This window comes from Somniosus microcephalus, chromosome 31 (assembly GCF_052327205.1).
Source record: "Somniosus microcephalus isolate GS21.2 chromosome 31, FLI_Smic_1.0, whole genome shotgun sequence".
Classification (NCBI taxonomy): Eukaryota; Metazoa; Chordata; class Chondrichthyes; order Squaliformes; family Somniosidae; genus Somniosus; species Somniosus microcephalus.
The window spans coordinates 15,173,974-15,193,267 of record NC_141017.1 but is presented as its reverse complement, the minus strand read 5'-3'; the positions used below and the strand labels follow the sequence as shown (position 1 = coordinate 15,193,267).

The 19,294-nt window shown below is 52.4% G+C and overlaps 1 protein-coding gene across 2 annotated transcripts in view; it reads left to right on the top strand.

Annotated features, from left to right (window-relative positions):
• The window catches only part of LOC147097600 (adhesion G protein-coupled receptor L1-like), a 410,191-nt gene that overhangs the window by 280,257 nt on the left and 110,640 nt on the right, over positions 1 to 19,294 (top strand). For both annotated transcript variants that reach the window (XM_085971570.1, XM_085971569.1), the window contains exons 11-12: positions 4,555 to 4,728; positions 15,711 to 15,920. In XM_085971570.1, the coding sequence (XP_085827696.1) occupies positions 4,555 to 4,728; positions 15,711 to 15,920 (384 nt within the window). The remainder of the gene's footprint in view (positions 1 to 4,554; positions 4,729 to 15,710; positions 15,921 to 19,294) is intronic.

Here is a 19,294-nt window from a genome sequence, read left to right as displayed (position 1 = left end):
TCGCTGAATTAACCACCCCATCCTTGCTACTGGGATGTTCCCTGTCGGAAAATTTGTCTTTCTGACCATTAAAATATCCCAGGTGCGGGTGATATTAGCGCGGACTACCAGGCCTGTTCACCCAGGTGTGACGGTGAGGCTAACAGCAGTCTGTGTGTTCAGCTGTCGGTTAAACACTAGTGGGTGGATCCAGTTAACACTGCGTATTTTGAGTGTAATTCTCATCTTTGTTTTCATGGCCTCGCCCCTCCCTATCTCTGTAATGTCCTCCAGCCCCACAACCCTCTGATATATCTTCGCTCCTGCAATTCTGGCCTTTTGAACATCCCCCCGATTTTAATCGCTCCACCATTGGCAGCCGTGCCGTCAGCTGCCGAGGCCCTAAGCTCTGGAGTTCCCTCCCTAAACCTCTCCACCTCTCGGAGTCTCTTTCCTCCTTTAAGACGCTCCTTAAAACATAAGAACATAAGAAATAAGAGCAGGAGTAGGCCATACGGCCCCTCGAGCCTGCTCCGCCATCCAATAAGATCATGGCTGATCACCGACCTCAATTCCACTTTCCTGCCCGAACCCCATATCCCTTGATTCCCCTGGAGTCCAAAAATCTATCGATCTCAGCCTTGAATATACTCAAGGACTCAGCATTCACAGCCCTCTGGGGCAGAGAATTCCAAAGATTCACAACCCTCTGAGTGAAGAAATTCCTCCTCATCTCAGTCTTAAATGGCCGACCCCTTATCCTAGACACTCCAGCCAGGGGAAACAGCCTCTCAGCATCTACCCTGTCAATCCCCTTCAGAATCTTGTATGTTTCAATGAGATCACCTCTCATTCTTCTAAACTCCAGAGAGTATCGGCCCATTTACACAATCTCTCATCATAGGACAGCCCTCTCATCCCAGGAATTAAACTAGTGAACCTTCGTTGCACCGCCTCCAAGGCAAGTATATCCTTCCTTAGATAGGGAGACCAGAACTGTGCACAGTACTCCAGGTGTGGTCTCACCAAGGCCCTGTACAATTGTAGCAAGACTTCCTTACTCTTATACTCCAACCCCTTGCAAAAACCTACCTCTGACCAAGTCCTAATATCTCCTTATGTGGCTCAATGTCAAATTTGGTCTGATAAAGCTCCTGTGAAGCGCCTTGGGACATTTTACTACATTCAAGGCGCTGTATTAATGCAAGATATTGTTATTATTGTGTATTTCACAAGCACTCAAAGCCACTTTAATATAGACAGAACTTGCATTTCTGTAGCGCCTTTGACACCCTCAGGACGTCCCAAAGCGCTTTACAACCAATGAAGTATTTTTGAAGTGCATCATACAGCACCTTACTTGAGGATGCCACAACGCTCTCAACAGCCAATGAAGTATTTTTAAAGTGTAGTCACTGTTGTTTTTTAGAGAAATGCAGCAGCCAATTTGCTCACAGCAAGATCCCACAAACAGCAATGTGTTGAGTCCAGTTAATCTGTTTATGGTGTTATTGGTTGAGGGTGGAACATTGAGCAGGAGCACTCCCCCATTCTTCTTCGAAATGGGATCTTTTATGTCCACCTGAGAGGGCAGATGGGGCCTCGGTTTAACGTCTCATCCGAAAGACGGCACCTCCGACAGTGCAGCACTCCCTCAGCACTGGCACTGTGAGTGTCAGCCTGGATTTATGTGCTCGAGTCTCTGGAGTGGGACTTGAACCCACAACTATTCTGACTCAGAGGCGAGAGTGCTGCCATTGACACGAAACATAATGCACTGATGCTGCATTAGTGCAGCCGTCTCCCGACATGCGGGTCCCGTGCAGCCAGGCGCAACACCAAAGGAAACTTGCCCGTTTCCTTTCGGCAATGTGAGGCGGGTTGGGAGTTGGCAGCACCAGCTCAATATAAAACCTGCTTCAGTCAAATATGGACCACACTTTGGCACTGACAACAGATTGATCGTATGGACTTCAAAGCCTTTTTAGATATTTTGGGGGCTAACAGGGCGTAAATCAACGAGCACCCGGGCGCAGCACCACTAACGTCTCCCGCGAAATTCAGCAGGAGGTTAGCGGCGACGCTAACCGTTAGCGCTGTGCGGCATTGCGCTGCCAGCGATGACGTCATCGCCATGCGCAGCGCCCCGCTCGCACCCCAGCTGTAATTTTGGGTGGCGCACCCCCCCCCCCGACTTGCCATCGGACGCTATGTCCACCGGGGTCAGGGCGTCCTACCTGCAGCCGGGGCGGCGCTAGTTAAAGGGGAGGTGCCGGGCGGCCATTTTTGGTGCTGGCCGCCTGCCAGCACCTGTCCCCGGCCCCCGTGAAGCCCCCCCCCCCGGCAGGGGGCTGGCTGCTCTCTGTGAGCCCGGCACTCCTCTTGAGTGCCAGGCGCGTTTGCCGGCACTCCCGATTCCTGGTGGCCCAGCTGGGCGCCGGGACGCGCTGCGCCAAGCCCCTCCCCTTTAATAAAGGGAGGAAGGCCTGCAGTACCGCGGAGCGAAGTGCCACCGAGCGTGGTGCTGCGGCACGTAGCACTGCGATATTGGCTCACAGTGCCCCAAGAGGGTCGCGGGGTGCTTCCAGTAACGCCCCTCCTCCCTCTCGGGGCGCTAACTGGGAAAATCGGCCACGGGGGCGCTAACATTTTCGGGCCCGGCGAAGGTAGGGCACTAGCCAATTTTTACCCCTTTATCCCCACCATTTGACAGAATTTGCAGTATTAAGGGAGAGGGCATTGATGCACCAATATGTCGAGATGTCGAGCATCACTGCAGTTGGAATCAGTGGGAGCACTGTCGTCTCTGAGGCTGGGACTGGAGCACAATCTCAGCTGGCGGTTCAGTGCAGGAGAGCTGCACTGGCGGAGCTGCCGTCTTTCAGTTGAGGACCCATTTGTCTGTTTTGGTGGACATAAACGATCCCTTGGCACGCTTTGAAGAGCAAGTGGAATTCTCCGGGCATCCTGGCCAAACCTCATCCCTCAACCAATGCCACCAAAGCAAATTCACTGGACTTTCACCTCGTTGCTGTCTATGGGATCTTGCTGTGCGCGCATTAGCTGCTACGTTTGCCTACACGACAACAGTAACTACACTTAAAAAATCATTGGCTGTGAGGGCCTTTCGCCTGTCATAAGGACATGAAACACTCTGTATAAATGCACGTCCTTTCCTTCTTACACATCATTCCGTTGTCCGTTATATTTATCAGATTGCTTGAACCATTCTGTTGGTACATTTCTCTGAATTGATGCATTTGACATGAAGGTGAGGGTAACAGTTACATGGATGAAATCATTTCTGCGTTACAGGGGGCGAGCCAGGATATTTTCTCTAATAGACTTCCTTTCACATGCTCATGACATTGAAGTTATCATTGCCTACTCAAACTCTCTACCAGGGCCTCAGTAAAATGCAAGTCCTCACCTCCCATCGGCTTTCCTTTCTCTTACAATCTCCAGACCTTTAAAACCCTACTTTGGTTCAGTTGGTAGCACTCTCACCTCTGAGGCAGAGGGTTGTGGGTTTCAAGCCTCGCTCTACTACCTGGTCAAATAATCTAGACTGACACTTCAGTGCTATACTGAGGGAGTGCTGCATTGTCAAAGGTACTGTGCTCTGGAGAAGGTATTAAGCTGAGGCCCCGTAGTCTGCCTGTTCAGGTGGTTGTAAAAGATCCAATGACACTATTCAAAGAAGAGCTGGGAAGTTCTTACGGTTTCCTGGCCAAAGTCATCCCTGAACCAACACCTAAAGCAGATTAACTGGCCATTCAACTCACTGCTGTTGGGATTTTCATGTGTGCAATATGGCTGCCTCTTTGGTGCCTATAGAACAATGGGTACATCTCTTATGACTCAATGGGAGTGAATGGAAATGGGTTTCAGACTATGGGATTCTGTAGGATGGAATGAATGGGAAGGGGTTTAAAATTATGGGATTTGGTAGGATGGAGTGAATGGGAAGGGGTTTGACCCACACTGAATTTATGTGCACTTCTTTATTCTTCTTATCGTGTCCACGGACAGTCTATGCATAGCCCAGCCAGAACTGGACACATTTGTGCGCCTTGTTGTTGGATTCGGCAAGATCTGCAACAGTGCAGGGTTCCTCTAACGATGGGCATTGCAGGAGATGTTGCATAGTCTGTGCCTCAGTTCCACATTCACAAGTTGTCGGGCTGGTTGAATATCCCCATTTGCTTAGTGACACCTTTGAGCAACCTACACCGGTCCTACGTCTGTTAAGGCACTTCCAGGTTGCCCAGTTGCAATTAGCTCCTGGGGGAAGGCTTTCATCAGGTAAAATTTCCATCGCTGGGGGTTGTTCAAGACTGGCGAGCCGATCTTTCCACAAGGCGATGCGGGCTTCAGATGAGGTTGATTGTAATGGAACAACACTGTTCATGAAGCTCTTCCTTGACTTTAGGCGGCTGGGTGTAGGTGTATGACAATGCAGAGGGTGCCTCTCATCTGATGTTTTGACGGAGTCGCTCTTTCTTGCTGGCTACCGTTCTTCTTATATTTCTTTATAACCACCTAGAATTAAATGATATATTTTTTCTCTTTCAGTCAAAAAACCATTTCAATGCAAACTGTTCCTTCTGGAATTACTCTGAACGCTCCATGATGGGATTCTGGTCAACGCAAGGCTGTCGACTGATAGAAAGCAACAAAACTCACACTGCTTGTGCCTGCAGCCACCTCACTAACTTTGCAGTGCTCATGGCGCACAAGGAGATTTTGGTAAGTGACCCTGTGACACTTGATTTCCTTCCACCCTCCCTCCCTCCTTCCAATTCCCTTTACCCTTCCCCTCGTCCCCTCCCTCCTCTCCCCCTCCCTTTCTTTATTGGCTCAAGTAGTGGATCTTTCCCCAGAGTTCTGGCTAATATGTTGACAGGGTGAGATGAAGCAGGGTGGGAGGAGGCTCGTGTGGAGCATAAACACCGGGATAGACCCATTGGGCCGAATGGCCTGTTTCTGTGCTGTAAATACGATGACATTCTACGTAGATTTGATTTGAAACTCTCTTTCCTGAGCGGCCGAAAACAGCCAACCTTTTCCATCCAGCTACTTCTCAGCACCGACAGGTCAGCTACAGTGACAAAAACCGAAAACTGCAGGAAACGCACGGCTGGTCAGCCTGCATCGGTGGAGGCAATAGTCCAGGTCCGTGCCCTTCTTCAGAACTGAAAAGTAAGAGACTGTCAGGCATAGGATCAGAAAAAGAGGTAAGGGAGAGGAAATATGGAGAGAAAAAACACAGAGAGAGGAAGTATCAGGGGAGTGAGTGATGGCTGGGTGATGCAACAGATCATCTCAGTCAAGTAGAAAGAAGCACTGATTAAAGGTATTGAAGAAACAAAGCCAGCTTGGCATTTTGGGCGAGGCCCTTTGTCAGGACGCGGTGCGGGCGATGGGGGCTTCACCCTCACAGTTGACCTGTTCCGCCCTCTCTCTTGACCTGTTCCGTCCTCCCTGTTCCGTCCTCTCTCTTTCGCCCTCTCTGCTGGCCATTGCACCCACCAGTTGACTTACTCTTTCTCTTTTCAGAGCTGGAGGACCTCTCATACATTGCCAGCATCTTCTGTTTTGATCTCTAACCTGATCCCCACCACCCCACCCGCCGTTTTCCGTCTCTCCCCTTTTCCCCAGGCCTCTCGCTGCCTCAGCTATTCCCACATCCATCGTTTGTTTAACTCCTTTAAATTCCTCGATGTTTCTTTCTACTTGACCAAGATAATCGATGACATCATCCAACATCGTGCGTGTCAGCTGTGATGCAGCGGGTAGCACTCTGGCCTCTGACTCAGAATGTTCAAGTTTCACTCCAGCGACTTGAGCACATAAACCTAGGCTGTCTCTCCAGTGCAGCACTAAGGGAGTGCTGCACTGCTGGAGGTGCCGCCTTTCGGATGAGACGTTAAACCTAGGCCTGGTCTGCTCTCTCAGGTGGACGTAAAAGATCCCCTGCTGCTCTTCTTAGAAGTTCTCTGCGATGCCCTGGCCCAATATTTATCCCTCAACCAACATCGCTAAAAGCAGATTATCTGATCATTACCACATTGCTGTTTGTGGGAGCTTGCTGTGCACATATTGGCTGCCGTGTTTCCTACATTACAGCAGTGACTACACTCCAAAAGTACTTCATTGGCTGTAAAGTGCTTTGGGATGTCCTGAGGTTGTGAAAGGCGCTATAGAAATGCAAGTTCTTTCTTTCTTATTCCCCTAATGCTCTCACTTATGTTCAGTTTTTCCGATTCTATTAAAATGCCCGTCCGTCTCTTGTATTCCAGTTCTGATGAAGGGGGCGACCCCAACACATTGGGTGTCCGTCTCTCTCCACTAATGCTCTCTCGCCTGCCGTGTTTCCAACTCTTCCTGTTTCTCTTTCGGGTTTCCAGCATTTGCGGTTGTTTAGCTCCTTGCGTTCTACGGTAATTGAGCGGCGAAAAGTAACCAGTGACCTCTCTAACCCGCAGCAGATTCTCTGAAGCTAAATGCTTGGCAGGTTTACGTGCACTCTGACCCATGGCGGCCCGGCAGCTCCGCGTCAGCCCAGCGCAGGTCCCCCCCCCCGTCTTTGCACCGACATTCAACTTCAGCCCTTGAAGCAATTAGTAGCTGCACCGACAGGACAGGAGAGGGCGAAGAGGTGAGCGATTGCCTCGGGTTCTGCAGGCTCCCCTGGCAGCTTCCTTTCTGGAATTAGTAATGGTTCAGTGTCAACGGGGGAAGTGAAGGAACGGGCAGGAGTTGACCCAACTCGAAAGGCCCAGAGCTTCCTGCATCCCGCAGAATAGCAATGATTCAGTATCAGATCTGACTGCTGCTCAACTTAAACTGAGCGGAGATGACCCCCTCACCCCGCACCAGAACTCGCAGGGGCACGGGAAATCATCTTGGAATTCGAAGGCTGTGAAAACCAAGGTCGCGTTTGTAACGAAACTCTCTCTTTGTTTCGGCACCAATCCCCTACTTTTCCAAATCCCAGCTGTTTCTCCGGCTGCTGTTCCCCTGTGCCAACGTGGCAGAATGTGGGAATTTGAAGAACAATTGTTGTTGGGAGGTGGGTGGCGCTGGTAAGGCCACATTTGTTGCCCATCCTCGGTTACTCTGGTTACGAGTCAACCACGCAGCGTGGGACTGGAGTCACATGTAGGTCAGACAGGCTCCCTTCCCGAAAGGACAGGAATGAGCCAGTTGAGTTTTTTTAACCATCAACCTGCCAGATTTCATGGACATTCAGCGACAAATTGCCGGGTTTATTGACTTTAATTTTACAATTAACCATGGTGGGATTTGAGCTCATGACCTCTGGATTGCCAGCCCAGTACCAGAAACTTTAGGACACCCTGTGCATTGCGGCTCAATGGTGACTCTTATTGAATGACGGAGTAGGCTCGAGGGGCCAAATGGCCTACTCTTGCTCCTACTTCTTATGTTCTTATGACTCATTAACCTGCAGCCAAGTCCTGTAGATCAGAGGACCGGGGCTCACGTCTACTGATGTGAGACCGGTCTCTCTCTCTGACTCCAGGTCTGCAGCCGGTCTCTCTCTCTCTGACTCCAGGTGTGGAGTCGGTCTCCCTCTCTCTCTCTCAGACTCCAGGTGTGGAGCCGGTCTCTCTCTCTGACTCCAGGTGTGGAGCCGGTCTCTCTCTCTCTGACTCCGGGTGTGGAGCCGGTCTCTCTCTCTCTGACTCCGGGTGTGGAGCGGGTCTCTTTCTCTCTGACTCCGGGTGTGGAGCCGGTCCCCCTCTCTCCCTGACTCCAGGTGTGGAGCCGGTCTCTCTCTCTCTCTGACTCCAGGTGTGGAGCCAGTCTCTCTCTCTCTGACTCCAGGTGTGGAGCCGGTCTCTCTCTCTCTCTCCCTGACTCCAGGTGTGGAGCCGGTCTCTCTCTCTCTCTGACTCCAGGTGTGGAGCCGGTCTCTCTCTCTCTCTGACTCCAGGTGTGGAGCCGGTCTCTCTCTCTCTCTCTCTGACTCCAGGTGTGGAGCCGGTCTCTCTCTCTCTCTCTCTCAGACTCCAGGTGTGGAGCCGGTCTCTCTCTCTGACTCCAGGTGTGGAGCCGGTCTCTCTCTCTCTCTGACTCCAGGTGTGGAGCCGGTCTCCCTCTCTCTGACTCCAGGTGTGGAGCCGGTCTCTCTCTCTGACTCCAGGTGTGGAGCCGGTCTCTCTCTCTCTGACTCCAGGTGTGGAGCCGGTCTCTCTCTCTCTGACTCCAGGTGTGGAGCCGGTCTCTCTCTCTCTGACTCCAGGTGTGGAGCCGGTCTCTCTCTGACTCCAGGTGTGGAGCCGGTCTCTCTCTCTCTCTGACTCCAGGTGTGGAGCCGGTCTCTCTCTCTCTCTCTCTCTCTCTGACTCCAGGTGTGGAGCCGGTCTCTCTCCCTCTCTCTCTCAGACTCCAGGTGTGGAGCCGGTCTCTCTCTCTGACTCCAGGTGTGGAGCCGGTCTCTCTCTCTCTGACTCCAGGTGTGGAGCCAGTCTCTCTCTCTGACTCCAGGTGTGGAGCCGGTCTCTCTCTCTCTGACTCCAGGTGTGGAGCCGGTCTCTCTCTCTGACTCCAGGTGTGGAGCCGGTCTCTCTCTCTCTGACTCCAGGTGTGGAGCCGGTCTCTCTCTCTCTGACTCCAGGTGTGGAGCCGGTCTCTCTCTCTCTGACTCCAGGTGTGGAGCCAGTCTCTCTCTCTAACTCCAGGTGTGGAGCCGGTCTCTCTCTCTCTGACTCCAGGTGTGGAGCCGGTCTCTCTCTCTCTCTGACTCCAGGGGGGAGAAATTCGGTTGGTAGCGCCAGCGATTAGCGCCTGAAGAGGCCGAGAAGTGGGGCGTTAGCCAATTTTCGGCCGGGCACAGTGAACCCAGCGCCTCTTGCCATATTGAGTGGCTTTTAGCGCCGGCGCTAAATCTTAGCGGGCGCAGGCAGAGCATGACGTCATTTCAGTGTGCAACGCCTTTTTGGCGCCCCGGACCGGAAATTCAGTGGTGCGCCCCTTCGTTCCGCCTGGCGCCAATAAGGACAGCTTACTGGAACGTTCCCCAGTCGCTCTCGGGCTTAGGGGGGCGCTCTTTAAAGGTGACTGCACTGGTATAAAAGCGGCAGCCATTTTGGGAGCACAACTTCTTTGGGATTTTCACAGAGTTGCAGAGTTGCACTCTGAGAGCCATATCACTCGTGACCCAGCACTGCCAGAGGACCTTCAACCTTCAGACCATCACCCTGCTGCTGGTGAGCCTTTACACCCTGTATAATTTCTTGTTACCTATTATTATGGGGGCTGCTTTGGAGGGGAACGTCCTGCTGCTCGACCATCTGGAAAGGGCACAGAGACGGAGGGAGAGGGGGCCAGGAATGGCCAGACGGAGGAGGGCCAACAGACGTCGCCACACCAGACCTTACGCTGCCAGGGTATTCAGGCAGCAGTTCTCTTACCTCAACATGTCAGAGGAGCAGTGTTTTAGGAGGCTGTGATTCAGAAAGGAGGTGGTGACTGAGCTGTGCCACCTGCTTCAGGCAGATCTTCAGCCGCAGATAAGGTGCAGGACCTCTCTGTCGGTGGCTGTCAAGATTGCAGTAGCACTGAATTTCTATGCGACTGGCTCCTTTCAGGCAGCAACTGGGAACATTGCCAACATCTCCCAGTTTGCGGTGCATAGCTGCATCCAGCAAGTAACAGATGCCCTGTTTAAAAGGCGGCGGCAGTGCATCTGCTTCACTGCGACACCGGAGAAGCAGCGGGAGCGCGCAGAGGGCTTCGCGGCAATAGCGGACTTCCCCATGGTGCAGGGCGCCATTGACTGCATGCACGTGGCTTTGCGGGCGCCTGTTCTGAACCCTGAGGACTTCCGCAACCGCAAGGGGTTCCACTCCTTGAATGTGCAGCTGGTCTGTGACCACCGGCAGCTGATCCTCGCGGTCAATGCTCAGTTCCCAGGCAGCAGCCACGACGCATTCATCCTGCGCCAGACTTCAATAGCAGACCTTTTCGAGGCCCCGGCTCACCCAGAAGGCTGGCTTCTCGGTGACAAGGGCTATCCTCTGTGCCCATGGCTGATGACCCCGCTCCGTTCGCCCAGCACCCCTGCAGAAGAGCACTACAACGTCAGCCATCAGGCGACAAGGAACATTGTGGAGCACACAATCGGCGTGCTGAAGCAGCGGTTCCGCTGTTTGGAACATTCGGGAAGCGCCTTGCAGTACTCACCAGAGCGAGTCTCCCACTTCATCGTTGTCTGCTGCATGCTCCATAACCTCACCACCCTGCGCACCCAGCCAATGCCAGCAGACATTGAAGGACCAGCAGAGGAGGAGGAGCAGGAGCAGAAGGAGGAGCAGGAGGAGGAGGAGGAGCAGGAGGAGGAGGAGGAGGAGGCGGACCAAGACGGGAGGGTCCCAGAAACTGGAAGGGTCGTCCGTCAGAGGCTGATAAGGAGTCGGTTCTAGGCCCCTCTCTCGGAATGCTTGGTGCCAATCGAAGACCAGGAATGGAACCATTCGGATAACCCAAAGCCTATGAAGGCCAGTATGAATGTAAATAGCAGACATGGCCAATGTCAATAAAATAATTTGTTTATTTTGAAAACTGTGCTTCCTTCCAACATGACAAAGCAATGGCACCAGAAAGCTTAACTAACAAACTAACACATAAGTGACTCGCACACCCGGGAGACTATCCAAAACATTACTAACATTCAGACCAAGTTCTCGCACACCCGGGAGACTATCCAAAACATTACTAACATTCAGACCAGCATCCGCGGCCTTGATTTCTAGACGTCTCAGCAGCACCTTCTACTCTTTCCCCTTTGATGGTGATCTACTTCTCTTGCGAGAACGGCCCCTTCCCTCCCTGCAGCTCCTCCGTAATGGGACCCCAGTGGCTGCATGAAGGCTGGGGGACGCCTGCTGACTGTCCGAAAGCGCAGATGCCCCTGAGGGACGGCCTGGACGGACTCTGGGCTTGGAGGGGCCGAATGCTGACTGCTCCAACTGGGCATGGGTGGAAGCAGTCTGTCCTGCAGGTGGTGGCAGCTGCAGTGGAGACGTGCCAGCGGTGGCATCAGGAATGCTGACATCCTGAGAGCGGACACCTGCTCCGTGGTCGGCCGACACACTGGCACTCTGACGGGGCAGCACCGCAGCATGTGCACCAATCGGCTGGTCCACAGATTGCTGGCCTGCTGTGGTGCTGCAAGGGCCCCGGGTAATCCTGCCTGATCCATCGAGGGTGGCAGCAGTCAGTGCTTGCGTGGCCTCAATCTGCCTCTGCATGAGGCCAGCGAGTGACTGCGTGGCAGCACTCCGCACTTGTGTGGCAGGTGCCAGTGCTTCGGTGAAGCCCTGGACAGTCCTTTCCAGTGCTTTGGTCAAGCCCTGGACAGTCCTTTCCAGTGATGTACCGAAGCCCTGGGCACTCCTTTCCTGTGCTGCCCCAAAGCCCTGGGCACTCCTTTCCTGTGCTGCCCCGAAGTCTTGTACATTCCTCGCCTGTGCTGCCCCGAAGTCTTGCACACTCTTTGCCAGTGTCTCGATGGATTCGGGCATCCTTGCCACTGCAGCCATCAGCTCAGTGTGCCTGAGCCGAGCCTGGGCACTCATTTCTGCGAGGGAATGCACCTCTTCTGCACTCTGTGCAGCAGTCATCGTGGCCTGACTCGCCCTCCGGGGAGACGGCTCCCGAGCTTCCCTACCCCCCTTGTGTTGCTGGAGCCCGCTGGTTCCTGCAACTGGTTCCTCCTCAGAGCCATCCCCCCCGCTCCCCTCCAGGGAAGCACTATCCCCAGTCTGCAGATGGGCTGGCTCGCCTGAGGGTGGTACGGATGGTCCGGCTTCCTCCTGCTAGTCGCCTCTGGAGTCAGTGTCCCTGGCAGCTTGATGGCCCGGCTCCCGAGCTGGTGATGCAGCATCTGAAAGCAGGGAGGTTGAAGAGTGGCTTTAGCGAAAGGACAGGGTGGCAGCAAGGGATGCAAGAGTGCTGCAATGCTCTGTCATGGGTCCAGAGTGAAAAAGCATGCTGGTGGGGGGAACAAGTGGAAGGAGGCAGTTCAAAAAGGTGATGACCTTTCCATCGCTGTGCACAATGGGGTCGGCAGCTCCAGTGGTGACAGGACCACTCATCCGGCCTCCAACAATCTGGTGGACTCTTTCCTCCAGGTCTGTCAGTGTCTGCAGCTGAGGAGGGCCTCCTCCGGTACGAATCTGTTCCCTCCGGTTCCTGGCCAGCTTGGCCTGCAGGAGAAGGGACGGGAAGTGATGAAACATGCTGCCCTGAGTTGTCATCTCATGCCCCCCATGGTGGAACAGCCCTTACAGTATGCCCTGAGTGGTCATCTCATGCCCCCCATGGTGGAACAGCCCTTACAGTATGCCCTGAGTGGAATGTGCGTGTGTGTTCCCAGAAAGGGACATGGGTGCTGGCTGACAGATGGCCATTGGGGCATCGCGCACCCTCTGGCCATAAATTCAGGTGCAGATGGAGGGATGAAGAAGATTGCCAAAAAGCCACTCACCCTAACGACCCGAGTGAGATCGTTGAACTTCTTCCTGCATTGCACAGGAGTCCTGGCCACCACGCTGCTGGATTTGACTGTTTGCGAAACTTCCCTCCAAGCTCTGCGGTACTCGTTCTGATGAGGCCTCCTGCCATTGTCAGGGTACAACACTGCTCGCCGGCGCTCCACTGCGCCAACCAAAGCATCCAATGCCCCATTGCTAAAGCGTTCCGCTCTCTGCCTCACCCGCTCCATCTGGTCAAAGTTTGTAATGCCACAGAAAGCACAGTGCCGATTTTGAGGCCTACAAGGCGCAGAGTGTGGCTGCTGATCCTAAATGACCCGCCCCTTTAAGAGCTGGCCGGCGCCAGCATGTCTCGTGGTCATCGATTATTGACAGCACCTGCGCTGCACCCGGCCGCCCAGATATTGAGTAGCGCCGCCAGGTTAGCGCCTTAGGAGTCCCATGCAGCGCCTGATTTTACGCCGCAATCACCTTTAGGGGCGATGCAACCCAATATCGCTCGAGGTGGCGATGAGCTGCGCCTGGCGATAGATTTTGCGCACCGCCAATTCTAGCGCCCCAAGCGGGGCAATACCCAATTTCACGCCCCAGGTGTGGAGCCGGTCTCTCTCTCTCTGACTCCAGGTGTGGAGCCGGTCTCTCTCTCTGACTCCAGGTGTGGAGCCGGTCTCTCTCTCTCTGACTCCAGGTGTGGAGCCGGTCTCTCTCTCTGACTCCAGGTGTGGAGCCGGTCTCTCTCTCTCTGACTCCAGGTGTGGAGCCGGTCTCTCTCTCTCTCTCTCTCTGACTCCAGGTGTGGAGCCGGTCTCTCTCTCTGACTCCAGGTGTGGAGCCGGTCTCTCTCTCTGACTCCAGGTGTGGAGCCGGTCTCTCTCTCTCTGACTCCAGGTGTGGAGCCGGTCTCTCTCTCTCTGACTCCAGGTGTGGAGCCGGTCTCTCTCTCTCTCTCTCTCTGACTCCAGGTGTGGAGCCGGTCTCTCTCTCTCTCTCTGACTCCAGGTGTGGAGCCGGTCTCTCTCTCTGACTCCAGGTGTGGAGCCGGTCTCTCTCTCTCTGACTCCAGGTGTGGAGCCGGTCTCTCTCTCTCTGACTCCAGGTGTGGAGCCGGTCTCTCTCTCTCTGACTCCAGGTGTGGAGCCGGTCTCTCTCTCTCTGACTCCAGGTGTGGAGCCGGTCTCTCTCTCTCTCTCTGACTCCAGGTGTGGAGCCGGTCTCTCTCTCTGACTCCAGGTGTGGAGCCGGTCTCTCTCTCTCTCTGACTCCAGGTGTGGAGCCGGTCTCTCTCTCTCTCTGACTCCAGGTGTGGAGCCGGTCTCTCTCTCTCTCTGACTCCAGGTCTGCAGCCGGTCTCTCTCTCTCTGACTCCAGGTGTGGAGCCGGTCTCTCTCTCTCTGACTCCAGGTGTGGAGACGGTCTCTCTCTCTCTCTCTCTCTCTCTCTCTCTCTCTCTGACTCTAGGTGTGGAGCCGGTCTCTCTCTCTCTGACTCCAGGTGTGGAGCCGGTCTCTCTCTCTCAGACTCCAAGTGTGGAGCCGGTCTCTCTCTCTCTGACTCCAGGTGTGGAGCCGGTCTCTCTCTCTGACTCCAGGTGTGGAGCCGGTCTCTCTCTCTCTGACTCCAGGTGTGGAGCCGGTCTCTCTCTCTCTGACTCCAGGTGTGGAGCCGGTCTCTCTCTGACTCCAGGTGTGGAGCCGGTCTCTCTCTCTCTGACTCCAGGTGTGGAGCCGGTCTCTCTCTCTCTGACTCCAGGTGTGGAGCCGGTCTCTCTCTCTCTGACTCCAGGTGTGGAGCCGGTCTCTCTCTCTCTGACTCCAGGTGTGGAGCCGGTCTCTCTCTAATCCTGGAGTTGGGTTGGACCCCTTTTATCACTTGGCGTTGGACTAGTCTTCTCTTGTCACATGGAATTAGTCTGGTCTCTCTTCAGTGTGCACTCACTATGGGTTCCTCGCGATTGTTGGCGTAAATTGCCACAGTCCATGGTTTGAACTGGCACCGGGCATTGGCCTTTGAATGCACTGTGTGAGGAGCACAGATTCATGCTCATTATTCCCCAACCCAAGGCCGTTCTGACCTCACCACCAGTTACAGAGCAGCTTTACTTGAGTACAGGGGCAGGTTCTGTGCCCACCCGTTGGTTGTACATGGCATGGATTGAGGGGGATGGGAATAAAATAGCTTTCAAGAGATTCGGAAATGGACTCATCACTTTATATGGTCTTTTCACAAACTTGGTGAGACCACACCTGGAGTACTGTGCACAGTTTTGGTCTCCTTATCTAAGGAGGGATATACTTGCCTTGGAGATGGTGCAACGAAGGTTCACTAGATTGATTCCTGGGATGAGAGGGCTGTCCTATGATGAGAGATTGTGTAGAATGGGCCGATACTCTCTGGAGTTAGAAGAATGAGAGGTGATCTCATTGAAACATACAACATTCTGAGGGGGATTGACAGGGTAGATGCTGAGAGGTTGTTTCCCCCTGGCTGGAGTGTCTAGAACCAGGGGGCACAGTCTCAGGATAAGGGGTCGGCCATTTAAGACTGAGATGAGGAGGAATTTCTTCACTGAAGGTTGTGAATCTTTGGAATTCTCTGCCCCAGAGGGCTGTGGATGCTGAGCCTTTGAGTATATTCAAGGCTGAGATCGATAGATTTTTGGACTCTAGGGGAATCGAGGGATATGGGGATCCGGCGGGAAGTGGAGTTGAGGTCGATGATCAGCCATGATCTTATTGAATGGCAGAGCAGGCTCGAGGGGCCGTATGGCCTACTCCTGCTCCTATTTCTTATGTTTAAACAGGAATACTGGGAGTGGTCCTTTTAGTTCAGTTGATAAGTGCGCTAGCCAGCGTGGTGCTGAGCCAGAGGGATCAGACAGGTTCCAGGATCCACCGTCCGTCTATACTGAGACAACTGGTCCCAGTTAGGTGGCAGTGGGTTGCTACACTTGGTCCTCAGAGTCCTAGATTGGGGGAGGAACCAATGTATGCGTGCTGTCCAACTTACTGAAGGGCAGGTTCAAGGAGCAACAAAGGGTTGTATTGTGGGGATTGGGCAGAGAGCAGAAAAGAAATGATGTAACAGCCTGGACGGACGTGTCCTGTTTCGGAACCGCTCTCCGTTTCTCGCTCTGTGAGCCTCGCTGTCACTTGTGTCGTATTTGGTGCTGTGTTGATTTCTTTCACCGGGTTTCTCCTTTCCCGTCAGTACGAAGACCGCATGCACAGGCTGCTGCTGTCCGTCATCACCTGGGTGGGCATCGTCATATCGATGGTCTGCCTCACCATCTGTATCTCCACGTTTTGCTTCCTCCGAGGGATTCAGACTGACCGCAACACCATTCACAAGAACCTCTGCATCAACCTCTTCATCGCAGAACTCATCTTCCTAATCGGCATCAATAAAACCCAATACCAGGTGGGTACCGTCAATCCCCAGGTTTAAGGGAAGGGTCAGTCAGTGATGGGGGGTTAAGGTTTTATTAGCAAGGTTGGGTACGGGTCAGTAGAAGGGTGATGGAATCTCACCAGTTTAGACACCATCTTTGAGACACTGAACGTACGTATGTATTACCCAATTAGAATCCTTTCCACTGACGGAAATTCAGCAATAACTACAACCGGTGTAAGTCTTCCCAGTGCCTTTGATGTGTGTCCCCAGTTTTTCACATCCCTGAATAGTCTCAACCAATCCATTGGGTCTGGCGTAGTCACTCAACCAATCCATTGGGTCTAGCGTAGTCACTCAACCAATCCATTGGGTCTAGCGTAGTCACTCAACCAATCCATGGGGTCTAGCGTAGTCACTCAACCAATCCATTGGGTCTAGCGTAGTCACTTAACCAATCCATTGGGTCTAGCGTAGTCACTCAACCAATCCATTGGGTCTAGCGAAGTCACTCAACCAATCCATTGGGTCTAGCGTAGTCACTCAACCAATCCATGGGGTCTAGCGTAGTCACTCAACCAATCCATTGGGTCTAGCGTAGTCACTCAACCAATCCATTGGGTCTAGCGTAGTCACTCAACCAATCCATGGGGTCTAGCGTAGTCACTCAACCAATCCATTGGGTCTAGCGTAGTCACTCAACCAATCCATTGGGTCTAGCGTAGTCACTCAACCAATCCATGGGGTCTAGCGTAGTCACTCAACCAATCCATTGGGTCTAGCGTAGTCACGCAACCAATCCATTGGGTCTTAGTTAGTCACAACCTATCCATGAGTTCTAAGGTAGCCATTGCCAATCAACGGGATCTAGAGTATCCATAGCCATTTTATGCTATCTAGGATAGTCACTGGCAATCCATGGGATGTAGAATAACAATTGGCAACCTATGGAGTACAGGTGAACAATTGGCACTCTATAGTCCATTAGATCTAGATTAGTCACAACCCATCTGACGTAAGAAAACTACTAGGCACTTGGTCTAAGCGTTAAACAAAGCTTTAATCAACTGTTTTCCAACATGGAGGTCTAGTTGTGTCCTTCAGTAGTTCCTGTTAAGAATGTGCTGTGCAAGCTGGGCCCGTGCCCGAGTATTTATACTCTCCCTGGACAGCGCCACCCGTAGGCTGCTCAGTATTATTTCATAAGTCTTTCTTTCATGAATAATTGATTCATGTCACCATCCATTGGGCCTAAGGTAGCCACTGCCAATCAATGCGGTGTAGAGTACCTATGGGGTACAGGTGAACAATCGGCACTCTGTTGTATCAAAGCTAGCCTCGTATGGTGTGAATGGTTTCCCTGCATGCATCCAAACCTAGAAGAATGGCAGTGCTCAACAGAAAGCCCTGCGATATGCAGTTAGACAGGTACAGAGTGTTACACCAAACACTGTGTGACATGAATCTTGTCATTCATGTGGAAATGACCTATGAAGTAATACTGGGCGGCCTGCTGGTGGCGCTGTCCAGGGAGAGTATAAATACTCAGGCATGGGCCCAGCTTGCTCAGGACATTCTTTAACAGGAACTAGTGAAGGACACAACTAGATCTCCATGTTGAAAACCAGTTGATTAAAGCCTTGTTTAATACTCAGACCAAGTGCCGAGTAGTTTTCTTACGTCACTGTGCTTGGCTCGGCAGTGACCAGGATCTCTGATGTATCTTGGCAAATCTATCTGTTTGCACGCTCAGTAAAAGCCCGGGAATCTGTTGTCTCACACGTCATTACTTACAGTCACATATCTGCAGCAAAACGACGACATCTTTGCTTTGATATGATTTTAAATAGGGTAACTCGGTATTGAAAATAGCATCGTCCATCTGTGTCCCTGGCACTTTTGATGGAAGGTTCCTTTGTTCTGCGGCAGTTAGTTTGTGGGTGGCCGATTCACGAGGCTGCCTACAAACAGGCTCCGTCACCGTTAGATTGATCAGGAATACTTGATGCTAAATGTTCGTCTGAGCTCTTGATCCGTAGAATTCATCAAACTAACCTTGACAAGTTCCTCACCCTGGGTGTCTATCCTAAACATACTCTTGTTGTTCTTTGCTATTCAAGTCTGTATGTCCCAGGGACCTTCCACCGCTTTGTGTGACTTCATTTTGGTGCTAGGAGTCTCAGAAGGTAGGTCTTGATCTTTGCTTCCGCAGAATTGGGACATTTCTCTGGTGGAGTTAAACTTCCATAAAGCAGGAGCTGTGCCCGTGGCGTGCTCAGTCTTGTGGCCTCATTGGAGGCGGATTTATCTTCTCATTTAAATATTGGAGGTGGACTTCTAGTCTCATTTAAATACCGGAGGCGGACTTGCCTCATTTAAATATTGGAGGCGGGCTTCTAGTCTCATTTAAATACTGGAGGCGGACTTGCCTCATTTAAATATTGGAGGCGGACTTATAAGCTCATTAAATATTGGAGGCGGACTTCTAGTCTCATTTAATTATTTGGAGGCGGACTTATAAGCTCATTAAATATTGGAGGCGGACTTCTAGTCTCATTTAAATATTGGAGGCGGACTTATAAGCTCATTAAATATTGGAGGCGGACTTCTAGTTGCATTTAAATATTGGAGGCGGGCTTATACGCTCATTTAAAAATTGGAGGCGGGCTTATAGTCTCGTTTAAATATTGGAGGCGGACTTATAGTCTAATTTAAATATTGGAGGTAGACTTATAGACTCATTTAAATATTGGAGGCGGATTTATAGTCTCATTTAAATATTGCAGGTAGGCTTTCGGTCTCAGTTAAATATCGGAGGCGGGCTCCCCGCTGTTTGTAAAGGGGCCGCGATTTTTAAAATAGTTTGCAGAGCCACAGAATCGGTCTCCTCTCGCCGGGATTCATTCTCTGGGGTGGGGTTCGAGCCCTGCACCTTCCGAATTAGAGCCGGGAATGCTAACCACTAAGCTTGTCGCAACCAACGTATAAATTACCATCATTTTAAATGGAGAACACCTCCACTAAAATGTTGGGCAGAAAAAAATGTATTAACCGTTTGCCCACGATTACCGCCGAAGGTAATTCCTCACTTTACATGGCTAAAGATGTTGGTGGCGGTGGGAAAGCTGGAAGTACAATACCTAGGTCCAAACCAGGATTGGCACAGTATAAATATCGGAGGTAGAGTTACCGCTTTGGGCCCAAACGGCAATTCCAGCACAAATTGCGCCCAAAATTGCACCCGTTTTGAAAAGTGTTATTTTCCCCCAGGAGTTTCCCAGCCTCAGCCCCAGTCCCAGCCTCGGCCTCAGGCCCAGCCCCAGCCTCAGGCCCAGCCTCAGCCCCAGTCCCAGCCTCGGCCCCAGTCCCAGCCTCGGCCTCAGGCCCAGTCCCAGCCTCGATCC